Source organism: Bactrocera tryoni, chromosome 3 (assembly GCF_016617805.1).
Source record: "Bactrocera tryoni isolate S06 chromosome 3, CSIRO_BtryS06_freeze2, whole genome shotgun sequence".
NCBI lineage: Eukaryota > Metazoa > Arthropoda > Insecta > Diptera > Tephritidae > Bactrocera > Bactrocera tryoni.
Window position 1 is genome coordinate 825,234 of NC_052501.1, and position 23,722 is coordinate 848,955.

General features: G+C 34.6%; 5 protein-coding genes and 1 long non-coding RNA gene across 7 annotated transcripts; 4 read left to right on the forward strand and 2 right to left on the reverse strand.

Moving 5' to 3' along the window:
- The first annotated feature begins 1,782 nt into the window (after nt 1–1,782).
- LOC120772939 lies at nt 1,783–5,164 on the forward strand. Its single transcript, XR_005705109.1, has 3 exons — nt 1,783–1,952; nt 2,102–2,517; nt 5,061–5,164. It is a non-coding gene; the product is annotated as an uncharacterized LOC120772939 (long non-coding RNA).
- A 320-nt stretch (nt 5,165–5,484) lies between these two features.
- LOC120770948 (lethal(2)neighbour of tid protein 2) lies at nt 5,485–10,100 on the forward strand. The gene is made up of 2 exons (XM_040098661.1): nt 5,485–5,886; nt 8,749–10,100. Exons 1-2 carry the CDS (start codon nt 5,598–5,600, stop codon nt 10,023–10,025), a joined length of 1,566 nt encoding a protein of 521 aa, XP_039954595.1. The 5' UTR covers nt 5,485–5,597; the 3' UTR covers nt 10,026–10,100.
- Nucleotides 6,750–8,500, reverse strand: LOC120770950 (protein tumorous imaginal discs, mitochondrial). Of its 2 annotated transcripts, none has more exons than XM_040098662.1 (2): nt 7,042–8,500; nt 6,750–6,971 (listed from the first exon to the last, which is right to left on the reverse strand). In XM_040098662.1, the coding sequence occupies exons 1-2, from the start codon at nt 8,415–8,417 to the stop codon at nt 6,914–6,916; spliced, it is 1,434 nt and encodes a 477-aa protein (XP_039954596.1). In that variant the 5' UTR covers nt 8,418–8,500; the 3' UTR covers nt 6,750–6,913. The 2 variants fall into 2 exon arrangements, with proteins under 2 accessions (XP_039954596.1, XP_039954597.1); XM_040098663.1 differs by having other exon boundaries at nt 6,750–6,966; nt 7,042–8,499.
- Nucleotides 10,101–12,716: 2,616 nt separating the features above from the next.
- LOC120771071 (protein aubergine) lies at nt 12,717–15,596 on the forward strand. The gene has a single exon (XM_040098883.1). The coding sequence runs from the start codon at nt 12,820–12,822 to the stop codon at nt 15,484–15,486; it is 2,667 nt and encodes an 888-aa protein (XP_039954817.1). The 5' UTR covers nt 12,717–12,819; the 3' UTR covers nt 15,487–15,596.
- Nucleotides 15,597–17,127: 1,531 nt separating this feature from the next.
- LOC120773008 (protein lethal(2)denticleless) lies at nt 17,128–20,524 on the reverse strand. Its single transcript, XM_040101930.1, has 4 exons — nt 20,180–20,524; nt 19,254–19,900; nt 18,410–19,193; nt 17,128–18,349 (listed from the first exon to the last, which is right to left on the reverse strand). The coding sequence occupies exons 1-4, from the start codon at nt 20,220–20,222 to the stop codon at nt 17,397–17,399; spliced, it is 2,427 nt and encodes an 808-aa protein (XP_039957864.1). The 5' UTR covers nt 20,223–20,524; the 3' UTR covers nt 17,128–17,396.
- Nucleotides 20,525–20,848: 324 nt separating this feature from the next.
- Nucleotides 20,849–23,561, forward strand: LOC120773009 (augmin complex subunit dgt5). Its single transcript, XM_040101931.1, has 8 exons — nt 20,849–20,958; nt 21,021–21,153; nt 21,234–21,378; nt 21,445–21,696; nt 21,752–22,275; nt 22,330–22,847; nt 22,933–23,120; nt 23,216–23,561. Exons 1-8 carry the CDS (start codon nt 20,864–20,866, stop codon nt 23,473–23,475), a joined length of 2,115 nt encoding a protein of 704 aa, XP_039957865.1. The 5' UTR covers nt 20,849–20,863; the 3' UTR covers nt 23,476–23,561.
- The last annotated feature ends 161 nt before the right edge of the window (nt 23,562–23,722 follow it).

The window sequence follows — 23,722 nt, forward strand, 5'->3', positions numbered from 1 at the left end:
TTATTAATTTTTGATACACTGGCTGTGCTGCTTCTATTTATATTTTACGAGTTTCTTTAAATCGTTTCATGCACAAATACTCTCACTTCACAATACACTCACTTTTACACTTGTGCCGTCTTTAAGCGTTTTAATTTTGTGCTTAATAAAACTCTTGATGAGTTTATTTATTGAATAAGGCCACAGGAAATTATTTAGTTGAGAGGAGGTTGGCAAAGCACAGAAACACTAATTTGATCAAACACATATCGATATACATACATACATACGTATGTCATCTTTTACACACCCACATAAATATGTTTATTGAGAAAGTGAATATACTACATACATACATATATTTTTTTTTGTCAAAGTATCGTTCTGTTTTCCTTTGATTTCATTCTAGATTCAGTCAAGTTGTATCAACTCTTATTGGCTATCTGTCTTTAAATTATTATTTTTTACTCATTTATTATTATTATTTCTTCATTTGGTCGAGCATGGTCATCATGGTTAACAATTTCCTTTGTGTAGCAGCAGTGAAACTTTTACGACAATCTGTGAATTAAAGAAAGAACAGAAGAACATTACTATACAATTAAAAGAAAAACATTTCCTTCTTTTCTACTAGTAATTTAAAGGAAGTAATATACATATGTACATACATATTTATGGATCTTTTATTTAGGGTAAGTAGATACATATACATATGTACACAGAAATTCAAAATTTATTATATTTAAGGCACCTAATCAGGCAGCATTATTGTAGTGAATTGTTGGCAAAGGTCTGGAAACCATTATTGCAGTTCACCGAGTCCCTCTGAGAACTCTGGATCCGAAGGAATTGTCCCCAATCTCCCCAACGCTCTCCTTCACGGCACTTAACTGAAAACAGTTAAACTGATACGTTCTAAAAATTACACTATTACGCTGAACTTTGTCTTTTCTTTTCTGAAACTGGTGGCTTTTTCAACACATAACTTCACTTAAAGAGTTCTTTAAGAATTAAATATTAAAAATATTAATACAATTAACCATATTTAATGTCGCTTTCACTTAAATATTTTTATATAAGACATTCAAATTTCCATTGGAAGAGAAAAAATACGACAATAAAAATCAAAACATTGTTTTAATAAGCGAATCTAAATGGTAAACATGTTCGCCAAAAAAACGAAATTCAGAGATACCAAGTAAATAAAATAGCTCGAACTGGTTGAAACAATTTTCTCTTCTGAATGGTGAAGGAGAAACACACAAGAACATTTATTGGTTTATGGATTTAACACAAAATAGTTCTAGTTTCGCATTTTGATGTAATAACAAACTCAGTTTTTTAAACGAACACATTTTCTCAACACGTATATATGTATGTACATATGTACGTACATGTCTAATTGTTTGCTTAAATGCCGGTAATATTTGTATAAGCAACAACGAAACGAATGGATGTACAATACAAGAGTCTCTTTTAAGAATTAGTTTTTCAGCGTTGTAATGCGTTTCTTTTTTAGTTATCTACTAGTCATATTAAACGTATTTATCTAAGAAATAATCCTTACTTTTACTTCACGTACAATTTTAGTTGAGTGCTTTGAAGGAACGCAACAGAACACCTAATACACCTTTATCGTTCGTTGCTAGACTTCAACTGATTTAACTGTTTCAAATGCTACAACAGAATAGCATCGGCTGTTTTCGATGCGGACTTACTACAAACCGCCATTGTTGTTATTGCCGCTACTGATTCCGCATCTACATGCATACATAGGTATGTATTTACTTCTGCTTCGTTGGTGATACCGGCAATCACATCGCTCATGGCTATTGTTGTTACTGTGTTGACCAGATATTGTTAGGATGGATACTTAAATATAATTAGTTACGATTACTTGAATATTATATATGAAAATCGTCTTCAGCGTAACTTGCGGGATAACTAAACCGCGTATGATAAGCTTCCATAAGGTAAGTATGTGTGCATTTTATCATTTCCAAATTGGACAAAAAATTAAAAATTACCATTTGATATTTGTAAAATCACCTAGAGATCACTTTTCTAATGAATGTACGTAAATGTATATATGTATATATATATAAGCATATATTTGTTATAGATAAATACTAATACGATGGTTCATTCGCGTAATCGTTTTATACGTACGGCGGCCGAACAATTTGTCTGCTGGGTTTTGATTAACGTTGAACTCTTAAGACATTGTTTGATGCTCCTGGCTCATCTTTGCCGATCTTCCTGCTAAGCATTCGTCAATTTAAATTAGAATGGAGAACGTAAATGCTGATTGGGGGAGTAAAACTGCGTTGCTCTTTCGCTGTTGCGCTCTCTATATAAACACGCCCTGCAAGTTGAAGTATTCTATGCATCCATGAAAAATGTATTCCATATGGGTCAGAAAGTACACCAATATTAATCGTAATATATATTAAATATCTTGTGAAATGATTTGCGATGTCAGAGAGCAGAACTAAGTATATGCTACAACGCTGCATAATATCAAAGTACTACTCAGAGGTAGGTATTTTTGAAGATTACTTTTGACCACTTTTTCTTGTTGTTTGCAAGCTTTTTTCACAAGAATGGTACACATAAAAACAGAAAATTATAAAAATTGTAGCAGTAATCAAACTTAATACATATGTATTTTATAAACTTGGCAATGTACTTACATATATCAAAATACTAAGAAAGAAAAAATCGAAATTTTGTATAATTTTTGAGGCTTACCACATATGCGGTTTCATGTTATTGACTGGGTTTTGTTTCTGACCAGTTTGACGTTTCACTGCGAGGTAGTCACTCACACTTAGCCGAAAACAATAAAAGCCAATATAAAGCAACCGCTTACTCGCCTATTGCATGAAGCAACTTTTGTTGCGGCAACTCTTGGTTTATTGGCGAGGGGGCGACGAGGAGAGGAGAATCGCGCCGAGTTTCCAGTGTTCAGCAACTCGCTTTGTGTTCTTATTCGTAACAGTTCGCTGCGACGTTTTCCGACATTCGTGTTCTTTCTTTCGTAGTACATAGTTGTATTTGCGTATCTTTTTTGAAATTAATATTTTGAATATATGTATTTAAAAAATTTAATTTCATCTTTTGGTAAGTAATTTGCAAATATGTATACAAATATACATAATATAATATAAATATTTTAGAAAATGGAGTATGACGAAAAAATCGAATTAATTAACGATATTGTGAAATGTATGGATGAAGCCATACAAATTGATTCGGACGATAGTAAGAAGGGTGATATATCTTTGTTTTAATAAATAAAATGTATTTCTTAATTGACAGAGCTGATTAATATATGTATGTGATAGAGTGGCCCAAATACCTATAAGGAAAAAGAAACGACAATGGGTTAAAATAAAGGTAGATAAGTAGAGTAGGGTTAAAGTAAAGTGAAAGAGAATGAGAAAAAGACTCGAGCAGAGTTGCGCAACACAAGTTGCTCGTGTGAAGGTAATGGGCGACAGCAAAAGAGAATCGCCCGAGAATTAGCAACAAAAGTTACTTCGTGTAATAGCGCTCTTATATACCCATTCCGAAAGAAAGAGTACCGAGAGTAAGTCGAGAGCTTCGTTACAAGACAAAAACAAATCACATACCAAATAAGAAACGAAAATAACAAAGCATAATCATAAAAATGAGCAGAATGTGGTATCTAAGTAGATTTTATGTGAATATAATCATGACTATTGCGCCACTGTTCTTTTTTCGCAAAAACGGCTCACTACGCCAGTAATAAAGGAGTTACCATAATTGTATGTTTCTCCTCCATATGCTATTCTAAAACTTCTTGAGTAATTCCGATCTGCGACTGACCACTTACGAAGAGTAAAAATTATAATGTTTTTGTTAACTCCTTAGCAACCTAAGTATTCCTTAATCAGCAGTTATTCTTATTTGTAAAAGCCATAGACCAAAATGATAATTTATAAAAGCAGTTCACCCAGCGGCGTAGCTACAACTTCGGGCGCCCGGGGCCAAGGATATTCTGCCGCCCCCCTAATCAACCAATTCCCACGACAGCCGGTTCTACCATTTTTGAAAATTTGGAGAAATAAAAGTATTTGTTACATTCAAAGCGTAACTGTGAGAGTGACACGTCGCTAGACAAAGCTAGAAAAGTTCATCTTTAAGTTCTATCACTATTTTTAAGAAAGATATAAGCCAAAAGATATAAGACAAGTTTAAATACTGAAGAGTATTCGAGTAAAAATTAATATTTTTCATTGTTATTCAGATTATTACATTGTGAGTGTACAACTCTTTATCTTTTATAATAAATATTGTAAAAAAATTTGTTGAAGTATTTTTTTTTGAATATTAAAAGACGGCGAAGATCGTTTTACCACCCCCCAAGACATTGCGCCCGGGGCGACGGCCCCCTTCGCTTGTTATTTCCTTATGAATATTTGTACATATGTATATGTATATGTATGTACATACATATGATGCTCATATGTGTTTTCGTAAACATACAGACAAAGAAATATACATAAGTACAAAGGTCCTGTGTAAGCATTTGCTTATTTCGCTTTTTTGTGCGCAAGAAAAAAAATTTTAGAAATTTTTTTGAAAATAAGATGAATATGAAGGTTATACTTATGAATGTATTTTTAAATAGTTAATTCATTTCTTAGATTATTGAAACAATATTTTCTTGATATTATACCTATCACAAGAAATGTTAAAATATTCCGGTAATTATCGGTACTTGTTATTTGGGCCAAAGAAATCAAAGTGTATTGATCTCTAAACATATCTGCACACATACATACATATTTGTACACTGCATAATCACACAATTCCCTGGTTGAGAAAAAATGTTGGTTGCGCATAAGTATGTAGAAAAGAAAATGCCAACGGCAAAACGCAATTCTATGCTTGTTAGATTCCCTCATGATGTTATTGCATGAACTATGTAAGGAAATTCATATATGTATCAATGTATTTCAATTACTACTTTTTAACTCATAATGAAGATAAACTTATAAAAAATACAAAAACAAAAAAAAATATAAAAATTGTTTTATGTTCTCTTTAACAAGCATTCATCAGCCACATCCGTTGGATTCTGTTTGAGAAAGAGCGCCCTCTGTACGACATATTTATAAATTTGGCAGCCGCATAATTCATTTTAGGACGACCTTAATTAATTTGCACACATTACATACTATATTTTTTTGGTTAAAATACAATTGTAAGTAATTTAAACCAATACAGTGTTTTTTTTTTATGCCAAAATTCATTATATAAGGTTCCAGAACGTAGATACGTTCCAGAGAACGTTTATAATATTATAAATTTAATTATAATATTTTATAATATTATGTATTTACATTTTATAATATTATAAACGTTCTCTGCTTTCTCTGTACGTTCTCTGATGTATCCAAAAAATATTCACAATAGATAAAGTGAGCTATGCTAACATTTCTTTCTTACTGACAATTCATAATGTCACACTGTGCTGGTTTGACGGAGAAATTTGACTGAACAGTATACTTGATAAGAAACAAACAACGAAAATCAACGATACAAAGCAGTAACGATAGAGGAGTATATAGTGTAGCTCAGCTGGACAAATGCCGCCATTGAACCTCAAAAACCACCCACCGGGTGGCAATAAATCTGTAAACAAACGCTTCAAAGTAAAGAGTTTTTTCGAGCAGTACGCAAATTTGGAGTATGCAAAGTATTTATTTTTGGATCCGGCCGCATTGCCTTTGGTCTCAGTTTTGATATTGTTAGCAGAGCTGATCATAAACATCAATGTGATTTGGAGGGTCCCTTACACAGAAATAGATTGGATCGCCTACATGCAAGAATGTGAGGGATTTCTAAATGGAACTTTAGATTATGGACAGCTGAAAGGTTAGTAATTTATTTTACAAAGCCATAGTGTATGTATTCTATTTTTAAACTTAAGTACATACTATATAAGTACTACACTATAACAATCTAGCCGGTACAAATAAAATGGGGTTATAAAGAAATTATATGTACATATATGTACATACATACATGCGTAGTAATATCCATATCGCCACCTGAAATGCAAAATAACGTAAAGGAGACGCAAAAAACGTTATACATATAAACTACTTATTGAAACAAAGTTTGAATCACGGTTATATCTGATAACAGATAAATATTATACATACCATAGGTATGTATGTATAGGTAATCTAAAATTAAGAAAAACTCGAATTTCGAATGTTTTGATTTTAATTTTGCATTTTAGATGACGATATGTATATACATATACATATATGTATATATATGTACCTAAGTTTAAAGCCATTAGTGAACAATAGTGTCCAAAAACGTTACTATTTTTATTGAATAATCTCCGAACCTTGCGTTCATGGACAGTTTTCAGAAACCCATATACTTTAATTAGTCCAGTCATTAGCTAAATCATTTAACCCAACCTAATTGCAAAATGTGAGAATACTGACAGTTTTTATCCAGACCCATTCCAGTTATGTAGCCTTGAAAGTCAGGGATTTAGGTGTACCTTGACTCGAACCTAAGTCCCGCCCAAAATTTATCGAATCTCTAGTATCTACTTGGCAATTGGCTGTGAAAAAATTCTAGAAGCTTATTTATTGGATACATGTGAACACGATACACACTTTAATATTCAAGGTGTTAATAAATTTATCGAAAAACCCCTTTAAAATCAACACAGTCATCCGTAACTATTTGTTTCCAAATTACAATAATTCAACTCATTTGATTTTTTACAGCTATTATTAATAGTAATGTATTTTATTACAGTTTTCACCGTCTATTAGACTAACTAAAACAATAAAGCATTCAATTGTATCGTTTCTAATACAAGTGATCATTAACTCCTACCCATTTATACACAAGTAAATCACTAATATTATGTGTACTATCTGTTAAAGAGCGATTTAATTTTCGATAGTAACGTTTTCGGGGCGTCCTCTGTTCTGTAACAACAAAAATTTTTGGTAAATAACTACTTGTATGAACAAAAAAATATGTTTAAAGTGTAATTACGTAGCCTTTTTGGTGTTGTCTTTCTGTCTGGTAATTCCGTTGATTTGTCCCGGTGTGTCCGTTTCGAGTTCTGCATACGCCTCCAATATAGCCTTTTGTTCGGTTGTAAGATTTTTCGGTACTTCAATTTTAATATTTATATAATGGTCGCCGTGGCCATGGGCATTAACACGTTTCAGGCCCTTTCCACGAAGAAACACTTTGTGATGTGACGAAGTACCTGCAGGTATGTTAATCCATTGGTCTTCGTATACACCTTGTACACGTATGGTACCGCCAAATACAGCCTGCGATATTGATATAGAGGCCTCCGTATGAACATCGGCGCCTTCCCGTTTGAAATATTTGCTGGTTTCTACGCGGAAGGTTACGAAGAGCTCTTTGCGACCAACTTGCATCCTTACTGTTTGTCCGTTCTCTATACCTGCTGGCACTGGAACGGTTACTTTCTTGCGTTGTACCGTCTGTCCCTTGCCGTCACATTCAGTACATGGGTATTTAATGTACTGACGCGTTCCTTGACAATAACGACAAGTGGATCGCATTACAAATGGTCCCGTAGAAATAGTTTCCATTCCTGTTCCATTACAATATTGGCAACGACCAGGTTTTGTGCCAGGTTCACACTTTGATCCATTGCACTTTGCACACGTATCGACAACATTAACGTTGACATCCTTGTTGACACCTCTAGCAGCTTGTGCAAATGTTAAATCCATAACAATTTCTTGTGCGGCACCAAAGCCGAATTTGGAATCGGCGAAATCATCAAAACTATTACTTCGAAAGTTAGCTTCGCCAAATATTTTACGAAATAATTCTTCTGGATCAATTGTAGAACGAAATTGCCAATTTTGTGAAAAACCTTGCGGACCCTGCCCGCCGAATCCTCCACTCCGTCCCATACTCTCTGATGTCTGACCATACGTGTCGTATTCACGTCTCTTGGTGTCATCGCTTAGAACTTCGTATGCTTCAGAAACTTCTTGGAATTTTTTGCCAGCATCTGGATCGTTTTTGTTCGTGTCAGGATGATATTTCTTAGCCAGCTGATAATATGCTTTTTTAATGTCTTTTGCGCTAGAATTTTTGGCTACACCTAATATTTGGTAGTAGTCTTTGGCGGATAAAACATTAGTCATGTGTATATCAAACCGCTGTTGTCGCCCAGGTATTGTAGTCAACAATAATCTCGGCACCATTTTTTCTCCTCCATTCCAGCCAGATAGGGATCGCCGCTGTGTCATTTGTTGCATTCCAAAACATTCTGCTGGATAGTAATTATTAGCACGACTTGAGAGCTGTCGAAATGCACGCAGATTAATAGATTTTGCTGATGAAAACATTTTCACAATAACTCCTTCAGACAGGGACATTTCTATGCGGTAACAGCACCAACCATGCTTCAATCGGTACGTCTGCTTTTGTCACTCACAATAGCTATTCACAGCTGATAGCAATTCACAATGATAATAAAAATATTCAGCACAGAGAGTCCCCAAAACTCCAAAAAATTCGACTGTTTAGTTTATTTTAATTCATACATACTTATATAGAAAGTATTTTTATACACCATACTTATTTGATATATTTTTATTATTTATTAAATTTTATAAGCCAATTGAAACAGTTTTTGAAAGTATATTAAAAATATTGTTACAAAATCATAACTATCTGAAAATTATAAATTTTTTTCTATTTGTGTAGGTGATACCGGCCCACTTGTATATCCTGCAGCATTTGTCTACATATATTCGGCGTTGTACTATATAACTTCATATGGACAAAATATTCGCTTAGCTCAATACATATTTGCATTTATATACCTTTTGCAATTATGGCTTGTACTGCGTCTGTATACTAAAAGCCGCAAAGTTCCTCCATATGTGTTATTGATAAGTACCTTCACATCATACCGCATACACTCTATATATGTTCTGCGTCTCTTCAATGATCCCATAGCAGTTTTGTTTCTGTACGCAGCATTAAACTTGTTTTTTGATCGGAGATGGACTATTGGTAGTATCTGCTTTAGTGTAGCAGTAGGCGTTAAAATGAATATTTTACTTTTTGCTCCAGCACTCTTGCTTTTTTACATAGTTAATTTAGGTTACCTAAAGACTATACTGCAATTAGCTATTTGTGGAGGTTTACAACTACTTCTAGGAGCCCCATTTCTCATAACATATCCTAAGGCATATTTAAAAGGAAGTTTCGATTTTGAACGCGTTTTTGAACACAAATGGACAGTAAATTATAGGTTCCTTACGCGATCATTGTTCGAAAATAAGGCCTTCCATGCATTTCTAATCGTGGTACATATGTTCCTTCTCCTTTTATTTGCAAATTCAGCGATCATATATTTTAAGAGTTATGTGCGTTTACGAGCACTACAAGATCAGTTACAACCCCAAATTGACCAAAAGAATATGGAATTGGAAAAAAATCGAATTAACGAAGCTAAAAATCGCAAAAAAAGCAAAAAAGTTACGGAAAAGGATAGCGAAGAAGAGTTGACCCCTGATCAACAGCAGTTCTTAAAATCGTTTGAGAAAGGTCTACAAAATAGCACTGGATTAAAACCAAATACCCAAGCCCCACCTCCAATTCAAAAATACCGTCAGAAGGTCTCGATACATTTTGAAAAATGTTCACAATTGGCCATATTACCATTCTTTCTCTGTAACTTTCTTGGGATGCTTTGCGCACGTTCCTTGCACTATCAATTCTACGTCTGGTATTATCATTCATTGCCCTACCTCATATGGTCAACAAATTACAGCTTGGGTATACGATTTCTCTTACTTGGTTTGATTGAACTGTGCTGGAATACATATCCAAGTACGGATTTCTCCAGCGGCTTATTACACATCTGTCACATCGTATTATTACTTGGTGTGGGCAGCAATTTCCTAAAGGCAACTAAACGAAGTGAAGTAATGAAATCATTTGAAGAGAAACGAACTAAGGTCAAAGTTAATTAAATTTAATGACTTCTATCTAAATACATATGTATAATTGAAAAAGTAGTTACAATAAAACGCAGTACATTATATTTACATTGCGTCTATTTTATTTTTCTATTAGGTGGTAAGTAATATCCGATATGGGTAAAATTTAGAATAGCATCCCCAGATTTCGGAGATAAAATGGGTATCACTGGAAAGGTGACGTTCTCCAGATCACGAAAATATATACTTATATGTATATATATGCCGCTGACTTAGAGTTCTAAGTATATTTGCATTTAAAATTGAAAAATTTACAACTTTTACATTGATAATTTGTATATTGTGAGTAACTTTTTCACTTATATTATGCACTTTTCGCTTAAACACTTCACTATAACGTTTCTGTATATTAATTTTTTAATATTTGTTGTAAATAAAGCTTTATTTTATTTTTATCTTTGAAGCGCGGCGCGGAAAAAAAATAACCATGACAACCTTTTCTTATTGTGCAAATGCAGAGAATTGTAACTAAAATAAAATAATTAAAATAAAGCTTTATTTACAACAAATATTAAAAAAATTAATATACAGAAACGTTATAGTAAAGTGTTAGTAAGTGAAAAGTGCATAATATAAGTGAAAAAGTTATTCACAATATACAAATTATCAATATAAAAGTTGTCAATTTTTCAACTTTAAATGCAAATATCTTTAAAACTATAAGTCAGCGGCAAGTATATACACATATATATATTCGTGATCTGGAGAACGTCACCTTTCCAGTGATACCCATTTTATTCCCGAAATTCGGGGATGCTATTCTAAATCCCAGCCTCCGATATTTTTCTAGCAGCTTGTCTGAAAAACATACATAATTTTGCTACGTGAGAAAAGTTTCTTTCTACCCTTGTAAGACTAACTTGATGGGACAAGGACTTTTTTGTCGCTCATTATGTACAAGCTATCCTTTGGGGTCGCTCATACGTCACGACTCTACAACTTTTTACATTCCGCCTCTTACTCTAATTTTAAACTCTTCTACGCGTACATGAAACGCGGTCAATAAAAATATTGGGTATTCGAAAAAGTATTTTCGTATTTTGTCAATACATGTCGCAGTCGTATATCTCCAGTGCTACCAATCACATTGTGTCATACCATATAGTGTTGGAAAGATGAGATTCTAAGCTTCATTTAACCAAAAAAAATTAAATTCGGGGAAGTTGAAAAGAAATTACAGTTGTTTAAAAACGAGTGAAAATAATGAAAAAATTCGCTATATTTTGAAATTTTTGTATAAAAGGTGAAGTTTACAGAGACGATGCTGTATCAGTTCGTATAGCACAACAATGGTTCGCTCGCTTCCGTTGTGGAAATTTCGTTCCACACTGATCAAATAATGTCTCTAGCGGAAGAAGTGGTCGACCAAAATGGTACATATTTGTTTATTAATTTACTAAAACATAAAAAAACAAACAAGTTGAAGTTTTATTAGAAATATGAAAGACTTTTTCGACTACCCAATATTTTGAAAAGCTAATTTTTTGTATACCTATTTCCCATCGCAATTGCAACCATAGAAAGAATTCCAAAATGATCCCATAGAGAGCGACATCTCTCAAATATTAAAATACACACGTTCTTATGGATACAGTTATTTAGACAGTGCACTATTACACGACAGCACGCTCTCAGTTGTCGCTCTCGCTAATTTAAAAATATTTTTAAACTTGCCAACGACAGTAGAGAGGATGCCAATAATATGTAAAATGTAAAATTATTCAAAGCTCTAACAAACCTGACGTTATTTTGCAAAGAGAAGCATAAAATAGCCTTGTCGTAATAACAACTGATAATAAAAAAAAAAAAAAATTACATGTTTACTTATCTTTTCTCTCCCCTTTTCTTGTCATCCCGTCGCAGGCTAATTATATGAAAGGGGGCGCAGGAAGTTCGGAAACACGAGTCGCCATGTGGATGCAATGAAGAACACCGAAAGAAAATTTCCCGATAATGAGCAACAAAAGTATAACCCCTTACTTAATGTATGTATAACTGTATATTATAAAACTCAACTGTACTCTATTAACAAAAGACCGATGCCATCGGCCAATTTTTGGGCTGCCAAACTATTGCTATTTAATTAGCAATAGAGCATTCAAATATTACTTGATTTGCGTAAGTATAAATATGTATGATATGTCCATTTCTTTATATTAGTTATAATTAAATACCTACTATTATGTTTATACTTCTCTTACTTTTTTAAATCTTGTATTACTAAAATGTTTGAAGTTAATTATTCATATACGGCGACCTCCGACACCACATATAAAATATTTTTCTTAAAGTAGCTATACACGACACACTTCGGCGTGCAATCCTTTCGCCCTACACGACATACATACACACATATTCATTTTACGTCTTTATTCTCTCTTTCTATGAGTAAACATGTTCGAGAACCATGCTATATACTAGTATTTTTCATATCTATATATTAGAATAGTAGTTTTATGTATGAGCAATTGTAAACTATAAACTTTTATGACACAGAAGACGCATTCTACAATTCTATCCATGATGGGGCGACTTTAAAATATTACAATGCTTCTGTGTACATTTTTGCAAGTTTTTGCAGAGAACGTGTTTTATAGCTTTATGTTCTCCGGTTTTTGTAAGCTTCATGTCATGCAATAAAGTGTGGCAACTCTTACTTGAAAGTCAAATTCTTTTGGCGTGCATTTATTTAATAACGGCCTGACCTTCTTGTTTGTTTCGTATTGTACCTATCGTATCTTCTTAGTTAGAAAGCACGTTCTAAAGGATGGATAAATTAACAAGTGCTGGTCGCTCCAGAGGACGAGGGCGCGCGACAAATCCACAGCAACCTCGAGTTGAAAACCGGAGCAAACGGGGTGAGCAAGATGCAGATGCATCAGGTTCTTCAAGGAGGTTTCCTCAAGCTCCATCAACATCTGCTTGGGGTCAGCCAAGTTCAGGAGTCGCTCGTGGTTCTGGTTTGCAGCAGCAAAGCTGCAGTACTGCACCTATTCAACAACGCGCACCTGCTCCCGTTATGCAAGGAAGAGCCACTGCACATCGAGATATTGCAAGTGGAGATGCGCCTGTGGTTAGAGAAGATTCTCGAGGAGCAGTGCGTGGAAAGCGTATATTAACTGAGGTTGTAACTTCTCGTCCTCCTACTTGTGTTACGAAAACTGGTAAAACTGGAACAAAGGTGGTTGTTCAAACAAACTATTATCGTATTTTGAAGAAACCAACGTGGTCTATACATCAATATCGCGTTGACTTTGCGCCAGACGTGGACATGGTGCGCGTTAGACGTGCTTATTTAGCAAAACATAAAAATACACTAGGTGGATATATTTTCGATGGAACTATGTTATTTTGTACACAATACCTGGAGAAACAGGACTTGGAACTTATAACGAAGAACCGAGAAGAGGAAACCATTCAAATCAAATTGAAACACGTGGGGCAGTTAGACGTCACCGATTCTCAACAACTTCAAGTATTAAATCTCATTTTACGTCGCGCTATGGAGGGTCTTAAATTACAACTCGTAGGACGTAACTTCTACGATCCAAAAGCAAAACATTCCCTTAATGCCTATTGTCTTGAATTATGGCCAGGTTATCAGACTTCTATTCGTCAACACGAGCAAGATATCTTGTTATGTGCGGAAATAGCTCATAAAGTAATGCGCACTGATTCTGTTTATAAGACTTTACAGGAATGCCAAAATAAGCAGGATCCACTGAACTCTTTTAAACATGAAGTTGTCGGTACTATTGTACTTACAGACTACAATAATAAAACATATCGAGTGGATGACGTCGACTTTGAGTCTTCTCCAATGTCTAAATTCAAAACAAAAGATGGTGATATTTCTTACATGGAATATTACAAAAAGCGTTATAATATTCATATAAAAGACGCAAAACAACCTCTATTGGTATCTCGACCTTCAGAACGTAATATACGGGCTGGTCAAAGTGAGCTTATAATGTTGATTCCGGAGTTGTCACGCTCAACTGGGCTAACTAACGCAATGAGAAGTAATTTCAGTTTAATGAGAGCAATGAGTGAATTTACTCGTTTGGCGCCTGATAGACGTATTGAACGTTTGAAAACATTCAATACGCGTTTGATTGGGACTCCTGATAGTATTGACGTTCTAAAAGCTTGGAATATGAATTTAGATAAAAATCTCGTCGAAGTTCCAGGTCGTGTTATACCATCTTGTCGAATAGTTTTTGGTAACAATGAACGTTTTGATTGTAATGTTTATGCTGATTGGACAAAAGAATTGCGAAATAAATCACCGTATAAGAATGTTGATATACGAAGATGGTGCGTGATAGCCCTTAAAAGAAATTTGACTGAAATTCAAAATTTCGTACAAATGTGCATAAGAGCAGCTAATGGCATGCGCATGCGAATTGCTGAACCAATGTACCAGCAAATATTAGACGATCGTAATGGCACTTATTCACAGGCCATTAATACATCTGTAGCAAGTGATCTTCAAATGTTAATGGTAGTAATGCCGGCTGCCAATGAAGAAAAATATAGTTGCATAAAAAAAAAATGCTGCATTGATCGTCCAGTACCGTCTCAGGTTGTAACTCTTCGAACTATTGCTCCTCGAGGTGACCGAGCTTCCGGTTTAATGTCTATCGCAACTAAAGTGGTCATACAAATGAATGCCAAACTTATGGGGGCCCCTTGGATGACAGAAATTCCAATAAGTGGTTTGATGACAGTTGGTTTTGATGTCTGCCATTCTGGCAAAGAAAAAAATAAATCATATGGAGCTTTGGTTGCAACAATGGATTTGAAGTCTAAACCTCAATATTTCTCCACAGTTTCACAACATTTGAAAGGACAAGAGCTTTCGAATGAAATAGCGATGAACATGACATATGCTTTAAAAGCATATCGAAATGAACATGGCATGTTGCCAAAAAAGATTCTATTTTATCGTGACGGTGTAGGTGATGGACAATTGCCTCAGGTGTTTAACACTGAAGTTAAGTTTTTAAAAGAAAAATTAGATGAGATTTACAAAAACGCAGGAGAACCGACACCTTGTCCCATGGCTTTTATAGTGGTTTCAAAACGCATAAATACACGTTATTTTGTTAATAAGCGAAATCCAGTTCCAGGAACCGTGGTTGACGATGTCATTACTTTACCTGAACGATATGATTTCTTTTTAGTTTCGCAGTCAGTGCGTCAAGGCACGGTGTCGCCTACGAGTTATAATGTCATTTATGACACTATGGGCCTCGATGCCGACAAAATACAAATGTTAACGTACAAAATGACACATCTTTATTATAATTGGAGTGGAACTTGCCGCGTGCCTGCAGTATGCCAATATGCGCACAAATTAGCATTCCTAGTTGCTGAGAGCCTTAATCGTTTACCACACAACGCATTGGAAAAGCAACTTTATTTTTTATGAAAAAATCATATATATATATTTTACCTAATTCAATAAGCTTTATTGAACCTTTTTATATTTGTACGTAAGTTAAATCCCAGCATTTTCTTCATTTGCATACCATTTATGAATACATACATATATTAATACTTATATAATCTTTTTTGAATTGCTTAATTTTTTATGTACATTGAATATGTACTTCTAATACTTTTATTTACTTTTGGAACTAAAAGTTCTTTTTTTGATGTTAATTATTATTATTACTATTAATGTTAATAAAAAAAATGAAATTTTTACTTTGGAATTAACTTTTTCTTAATGTAATTAATTGAAATTTGTTTTACTTTTAAATTTGAAAGCTTAGTTTTTGTTTTTATGTGTTAAAGGAATTATTCGGTATTGGAAATAATTCCAAAAGTCTGCGGGTGTTCAGGATTGAATATCTCGAGCAGGTATGTATGTACATACGTACATACATACATATGTATATTGTATCATATCATATTCAAGGTTCTCCCTTACTTAATTAACACCTTATCAGGAACATGGACATGTAAATGTTGCCTTCATGGAAATGTGATCACTGCGACAATGGGGACAATGCTCAGCGGACAAAGATACATGTGAACTTGTTAAAATTTTATTTACTATATCATAACTTTATATAAAGGATGTTGGCGATGACCGTTACTATCTCGAGAAGTATGTCTCTTTAACTAAGCTCCTTATTTTGTTACCCCACAATTTTGGCTCGTCAACTTCAATATCTAGAACCAAATCCATCACTCCAATTGTGTCGTTGAATTTTACTTGATGATATCGATGTTTTTGTTGTACGGTAAAAACTTTTGAAAGGTAATGTCAAGTATATCTTAGTGTCAAAATTTTTAATAATTTTACTCATACAAATAGCCATTAAGTTTAAAATTGTTGATGCAAACTGTGTGTGTCAGCTGTAAATATTTAATAGACATACATATATTTCTAAAAGCTCCTATTGGTAATTGGCAGTAATTTAAAAACTTCAAATTCTAATAATGCTGGATCTCGATCTGGACTGGATAGGGTTTTATTCGAATAATAATTTCATATTTGCAGTATAGTCAAATTGTCGTAAGTCGTCGACTATTCGACTAACCGCTCGTTTTCGACTATCCTGTTAACCGTTCGTTGTCGAGTCTTCGAATAGTAAGCTTTCATTCATTAGAAATAATAAAAATTACTACTTATCAAAACCCAAACTTTAACTCGGGCAAACTTCCACAAATTTGTTCAACGTTGTGCACTACAATTGCCATTTCCATCTCCTTTCTGCGAAATTTGCATTTAATTTTTATTCCTAAGAATTCTATTGTACATCTTTAATCAACTGCCCATGAAAAAATTACGATTTGTCCAACAAGTGCCATTTGTTTTTGCTGTAGCGGCACAAAAATTCTAAAATTTAAAATTATGAGTTTAAAAGTCCTTGACCGAATAATAATTCAAATCCGTTTGGGTAGGAAACCCCACTGTCATTGAACATGTAATGTATTACGAGAATGTCAATAAAATTTCCATTTTTTTTTTTAAATAAGATAGAATAGGTGTCGCGTACTTATGTGAGAAGTACTTTTAAGGATTAAAAACATTTTCAACTATTTAACATTTTTGAGGTTGTCTTTCCGTTACCTCTTTTTTATTTTGTAAATGTCTTAAATTTTCTATTTTACTTTAGAAAAGTCTATCGGTTACACTTAGCACTACTTTATATGAATAAGTCTTAAATACTATAATAACTTTTTTAAAAAGTAAATAACGGTGGTTCCACCTTTGGGTGTACTCACAATATAGTCATCCGTATCATATTAGGACAACCGAAAACATACTTAATATATAATAATAAAAAGCAAGCGCAAAATTAAAAATAATGTTTACAAATATTAAAGTCATTCGTTACAGATGGTGGTGGCTTGAGTATGTGTAGACGTATTGTAAGCTATACTCCTATTGACAATACCAATCGTACTGGTGCCCGCAGAAGTCAAAGTCAAAGGTTGCAGGTCGCCAAGAATTTCCGTAGTTTCTACAGCAGGTGATGTACATTCGGTGGTGTCGCTTCGTTGTTGTGTCCGAACGCTAAAAAATCGCAAAATAGTAGTCTCACTATTACGACGACTTGACGTTGGTGTTTTTGGAGGATGTGAGACCAGATGGCGAGACGTCGAAGGTGAGTCATGAGATAGTATGTCACGAGTTCCACTCGACTTACGTCGACGTGGAGTGACATTGGAGTGCGGACTAGCCTCCGTTGTCCTCAAACTTTGTAAACGTGATGATGTAGAAGCTATCGGAGACTGTGATCCATTACAATCTTCAATAATTTTTTCGGTAAGTGTTGCATTACGCGAGGACATCAATTTTTGCTTTCGTATTTTTGTTAACCAGTCAATCTTTTCCTTGTGTTTACGTTTTGGTGACATTATCCCCAAATGGGGTGCTTCACCGTTAAGCACATAATTTGGTAGATTTGAGGTCGGTGAAAAAATCATTGAAGATAGAGGTGGCTGTTGTGAGGTTGAATTATTAGACGTTCCCGCGTTAGTTGGAGATGTGTAATCGGAATTATGGTTTTCAGTCACTACTCTTTCACCGAGTGGCGATTGTATGGTCGGGCAAATTTGCTTTAACGATATATATGGCGTTGCAGTCTCTACTGTATTTTCTTGGTTGCTATCATTACTATGGGTATGGGCCGCGTAGTTTGTGGTTGAACTTGTGGAAGAAGTGTACGGCTCCTCTGGAATCGGAATAAGTTGCAAATTGATGTGGCGGGTCTGTGGCGATGTCAAACTCAGAGAGTTTCCCACGTTCGACGTTGATGGACTAAATAGGCGTCGACCTAGAAAAAAAGATAACGCTAATATAAAACCACTAATTCAAAAAAGTCTAAGCTGTTTACCTCTAGATTCCAAAGGTTTTGGTCGCTTAGGTTCATATACTTCACCATCATCTTCCCCAGCCACTCCTCCCAGCATTTCTAGAAACGACCGTTTCGCTGTTACTTTCTCTACGGAACTAGGAGTACGTTCATTTTGTTCCATTATACGTTTGAGTGAACGTGGAGTATTCTCAAGGTCTCGCAAGTTGTATTTATGTGTTGATCCATGTGCCCTTCGACCAAACTGACGAACATACTCAGCATGACCTCGATATAATTCCACGTTATCGAAATCCGATATATTTTCTGGCCCTATACGCCAAATTTTATGACGTGCATCATCACTACAAGTTACAATAGGGCAGTCGTGGGTAGATCCCCATGCAACGCATGTTACTTCTACAGTATGACCCCACAAAGCGACCAATGGTTCATCAGGATAATTAAGATTCCATATGTAAGCTTTCTCGTCGCTACTTCCACTTAACAAATATTTACCATCTGGGCTAAGGCAAGATTTTATGTAGAAAGTACTATTTAGTAGGCCTTTATATCCCGCTAGAGGTTTCGACGAATACGAACACAGATTATATGAATAAATTGTATTATCCATACAATTAGCAAACAAACGAGAACCTGATTCATCAACAAGAAGATTGGTAAATCCTTTAAACGTACTGGAACCAGCATATGGTAGACTATGTTTTGGGTGAGGTTCTTTCTTGTATGCGGTATAATTTCGTCGTAAATCCCATACTTTTATAATTCCATCACCGGCCCCACAAGATATTAGAGTGTTTTCGTCCTAAAAAAATGTGAACATAGTTTTATGTAAACATAAAATTTTGTACAATTTAACACCAACCTGAAAAGCTAGACCTGTGATACTACTTGATGTAGCACTAGGTGTCATTTTTGGTGTTCGAGTGCGTTTTCTATGAGATACCGGGGTACCTGGCCCACCAACGTGTCCACTATAAATGCAGTTATCTGCGCGTGGTGTTAAGTCCACATTTAAATTTGCACGCGTATCCCAAATTATAATAGCGCCATCTCTTCCTCCAGTTGCGAAGACAGATGAATCATGTCTACGGAACGCCGCTGTTTTCACAGACCGTGTATGACCAACAAATGATCGTATATTCCGAATTTCTCCTTGTTCATCTACTTGCCATAAGCTGGCTGTGTGATCCCCTGATGCAGAAACAAATTTCATCTCTCCAGGCGCCCATTCCAAATCAAAAACTGCATTGTAGTGACACTGAGGAGCATTAAGAGAACGTTCTTCTGGTTCTTCGTTCTTTTTTGTGGTATCTTGCAATGCAATCTTTCCATCTTCATTAGCAATAGCCAATATGTGTCTAAAATTATTACATTTGGAAAATTTTGCCGAAAATATGGGTGGTTCTGGATTATAATCTGAGCTATAATTGGAGGGTAAGATTCCACGCCAGCTGTCTTCCTTTGCCACACAAAGTCTACGTAGGGCAAAGTCATACGTATAGTCAGTTGCTAAAATGAATACGAAAAATATTGATATTGTTATATATACGTGTATGCAAAGCGATATGTTGCAAGTCTCTTGTCTATTATTTTGCATGCACAGCACAATTTAGTTGGATGACCGACTTTAATCCGTTCATTTGTTATCTAACTTTAACTTAATAATACACAAACAAAATTATCTAGGCTGGATTTCCCGCTAAATCTTCTCTGGTTTGGTTCCAGGTCGCGCCACTTCAGCCGCCAAATTTTTTACACCAACAATTACACTTTATTTACGATACTTACTGATGCCTTGCTGACGATTGAAGAACTTGTGAATTATATTCATATTTCAATCAGTTAATATATTTTCTTTTTTTTCAGTTTTTTTAACCACTAGTAGTTCTTAAATATCACTTTTATAATTTTATATTTTCTTCATTTACGTACAATGAACTTTTTGAATAAAATAGTCCATTCAAGGAATTTCGCTGTCAGTAGTGTAAAAAAATGCGCGCAATTGTCAATATTTGTTTGTGCAGTATATAGTGATGCCATATGATTGAAATTAATATTATAAAAAAAAATAAAGTATGTCCACATTATCAAAAATGTGCTGAATTGGAAAATTGTTATTCACAACGTTAAAGATTAACCAACTGGCGCACAAGTAAAGAAGCCTCAACTTGGTTGCGTAGTACAATCTGTGGTCGAATCTTTCTCCGATGTTTTTGATACAATGTCATCGGAAAAATGTATTAATTGCGAAACGCGAATGATTAAACAATTTAAACGTTTTATGCAAACTAAAAGGGGAAATTGATGGTTAATTAAGTAAAACGGCCACCACAGTTCATTCCCAGAAAAAAAATGACATCCCTGTTTGCAAACAGCGAGCATACAATTGTGAATGGTCAATATAATTCAAATATATTTTTGGGTGCAAAGCAATATACAATTATTTTTTTATAATATAATACTGAGTTTTAAATGCCACTAGAAATGGATATAGAATTTTTTCAGATGTGGGCAGCCAGATTGGGTTGTCCGCCGGAAGCTATACCAACCCAAGAGGCTTTAAAATCGTAAGTTTACTCGTACGATTCAATAGAAAATTTGTATATTCTGATTTGCATAATATTTCCAGGATTTATAAATCGCGCCAACGTGACTTATTTTGTAATTTAATTAAGCGTGTAAGATCTCGGCAAGATGCTTGTGAGGTACGCGAAAGTATACTTTTGAAGCGTTTGGAGAATCAGAAGGGTCATATGGTGTCGGTAAAGGGCTAAATATATACATTCATACCTACATATTTTGTGTTAATGGGTCATATCCTTACGAATTTATTTCTTTATAGGCATCGGCTCGAATTTTTTTGCCCAAAGAACTGCAAATTTTTCTGAAAGTAAAGGATCTTAAAAAGCACAAGGAAGACGTCGTAATGCGTTTAGATGAATACAGAAAGGAATATGAGACTCTGGTTATTAATATAAAAACAAAGAGTAATTTATTATTGGAAAAGTAGTTTAAAAGAAAATATCTTTAGCAAATCAAATTTATTTATTTAGACATCCAACGCATTAGTCTCCAGCATAAGCAGAAAACTCTGGGATCTCGTATCAATATTTTAAACTTTAACTCTGTGGCTTTGCGGAAGCAGATTAAACAGGAGGAAAATAATAAAAAATTAATAATTGCTACAATGCCTGTGCGTTTGACAGTTAAAAACGCGAGTGAAATTATTGCCATGGACGAAGTTAAACAAGCGCTTCGAGATCTCGACGATTTTTATACATTGTACATAAATCAGGGAAGCAGTCGTAAGTTAATGACATATTGAACAAATGTACAAATAACGTGATTAATCATTTAAAGCTACCAGCGTTCAGGAAGCAAAAGATTTGCTGTGGGTAAAAATGCGTGCCATTTTCTCAAGAATGCCTAATTTTATTTTCTTCAATGTAATAATGCGTTTGAAGGAAGAACAACTTCAATATGTAATGTCATTAATAAATAAATCAAATAATGAGGACTCAGCTAGCCATTCCCTCAGTGGAGTAGGCAGCAAAGACCCACTGTCTTCTTTTGACATAAAACTTTTGCAGACAAAAGCAGATCTTTTAGGCATAGTAGTTAAATACCTGTCCGCACGCAAAGAACGTATTATGCTAGAAGAAAAATTCTCCGATGCTTATAGTCCCTTTGTAGACGAGTTAGAAAAGAAGGTCAATCTATTTAACGCCAATACAAATGAAAATATCAATGAAACAATATCGGACTACCTGGTACAGTATAATTTGCGCAATTTCTCAAAAAGTCAAAATGATTTCATAGCTCAACAAATTGAACAATGTAAAGCAGATATTGACTATGGAGCTAGACAATTGGAAAATCATGAGGTAAGAATATAGTCTCTAAAAACATAAATTTATCTGATTTCAATTTTGCCACAGGTTATCCTGGGATCTATTAAACACGTTTACAGTAACATCAATACATCGATTAATAGAATTCAATATGAAATGTTGCAACTTGGCCAAATCAAGGAAAAGATTCTTTATTCAAAAAATATGTTGAAACGTATGGTGGATGATATGCAAGTATCCACTATTGGTGCAGCTGTGGCTCCCATTACTGGCGGATGCATGAAATCCAATTTCCTGCCTACGAAGCTTAAAGTTAACAACAATATATCTACTATTGGCGATAGCTTTGAAATGGGTGGTGGAGACATGGTATTCTGTAGCACGAAATTAGACTTCGACTCCACCATGATGTCACTTAACTCAACCTCAGCAAATAATACTGGAACATCTAGACGAAGTGTGGGATGTGCGGATACCACACTTATGCCTGCGGCTACCGGATGCAACAACAACGAAACACGTTTCGTTCTACCACCATACTGCAGTGAGTTATCTACTTTCGCCGAAATCCCATTTGAAAAGTTTAGCTGTATAACGAAAGAGTGGTGAGATATCATTTAGAGTGCTTCGAAATGTGATAGATACATATACCCAAACATGGGTAACCCTTGTGCTTCTGGTTAATTTCAGCGCTTACCATCTGTCACCCAATCCATTGATCGTGGAATCACGTGAACTTTCTTCTACAATGCAATTGGCGCCAGGCAGTCTACTGACAGCTTCAGGGGCTTTACAGGAAGTACGTAATCGTATCAAATGGGCGTGTTTAATTGCCCAGCATTCGCTTGACTTGAAATTGGATTTGGATTTGGTTATGGGTAGGCAGTGCTAATAATTACTATCGGACATAACATAACATGTAGTCCTTAATTATCTATGTATGTGTTATTTTTTATATATTATTATCATATAGTCGACGCACAAAGCTGCAAACAAAAAATCAAAAAACACCGCGAGCAAATTGAGGAAATGCTGGATAAAATAGATGTGGTTAACATAAACACTAATCGAACACTGCAAAAACTATCAAAATTATACGACTTTATGCTAGCAAATCCGCTGCGCCACTATATTCCAGCTGAAAGAAATTACAATAATCAAACATATGCGGATTATGAAGCCGAATTCTTGATGTATTATCGTATGGCTACCGTCGGTGCATCCATAAAATGAGAGATTTATATTCGAATGTGATCGATAATCTCTTAATGCTAATATTAAATTTTAAGTTCCAAATAAAGAAGTTTTCAAGAAACCAATACGATAACCCATGTTTCTGTTAATTAACCTTAACTAGTTAACGACTTTAAGCTAGATGGTATGCTTTATTTGTCGTTTTTATTTCTGAACAAGAGTAAAAGAAAGGGTTTCTAAAGTTGCCAATCTAACAATAAATATATATAATTTGAATATATAATTT

Coding starts and splice junctions, on each gene's coding strand:
- LOC120771071 (XM_040098883.1), top strand. CDS start 12,820: ATGGATAAATTAACAAGTGCTGGTCGCTCCAGAGGACGAGGGCGCGCG.
- LOC120770948 (XM_040098661.1), top strand. CDS start 5,598: ATGCCGCCATTGAACCTCAAAAACCACCCACCGGGTGGCAATAAATCT. Junction 5,887..8,748: donor AGATTATGGACAGCTGAAAG/GTTAGTAATTTA, acceptor CTATTTGTGTAG/GTGATACCGGCCCACTTGTA.
- LOC120773008 (XM_040101930.1), bottom strand. CDS start 20,222: ATGAATATAATTCACAAGTTCTTCAATCGTCAGCAAGGCATCA. Junction 19,901..20,179: donor CAATCGTCAGCAAGGCATCA/GTAAGTATCGTA, acceptor TATTCATTTTAG/CAACTGACTATACGTATGAC. Junction 18,350..18,409: donor AAAACCTTTGGAATCTAGAG/GTAAACAGCTTA, acceptor CTTTTTTTCTAG/GTCGACGCCTATTTAGTCCA.
- LOC120773009 (XM_040101931.1), top strand. CDS start 20,864: ATGCCACTAGAAATGGATATAGAATTTTTTCAGATGTGGGCAGCCAGA. Junction 21,697..21,751: donor CATAAATCAGGGAAGCAGTC/GTAAGTTAATGA, acceptor AATCATTTAAAG/CTACCAGCGTTCAGGAAGCA. Junction 22,848..22,932: donor AGCTGTATAACGAAAGAGTG/GTGAGATATCAT, acceptor GGTTAATTTCAG/CGCTTACCATCTGTCACCCA.
- LOC120770950 (XM_040098662.1), bottom strand. CDS start 8,417: ATGTCCCTGTCTGAAGGAGTTATTGTGAAAATGTTTTCATCAGCAAAA. Junction 6,972..7,041: donor GACAACACCAAAAAGGCTAC/GTAATTACACTT, acceptor TTGTTGTTACAG/AACAGAGGACGCCCCGAAAA.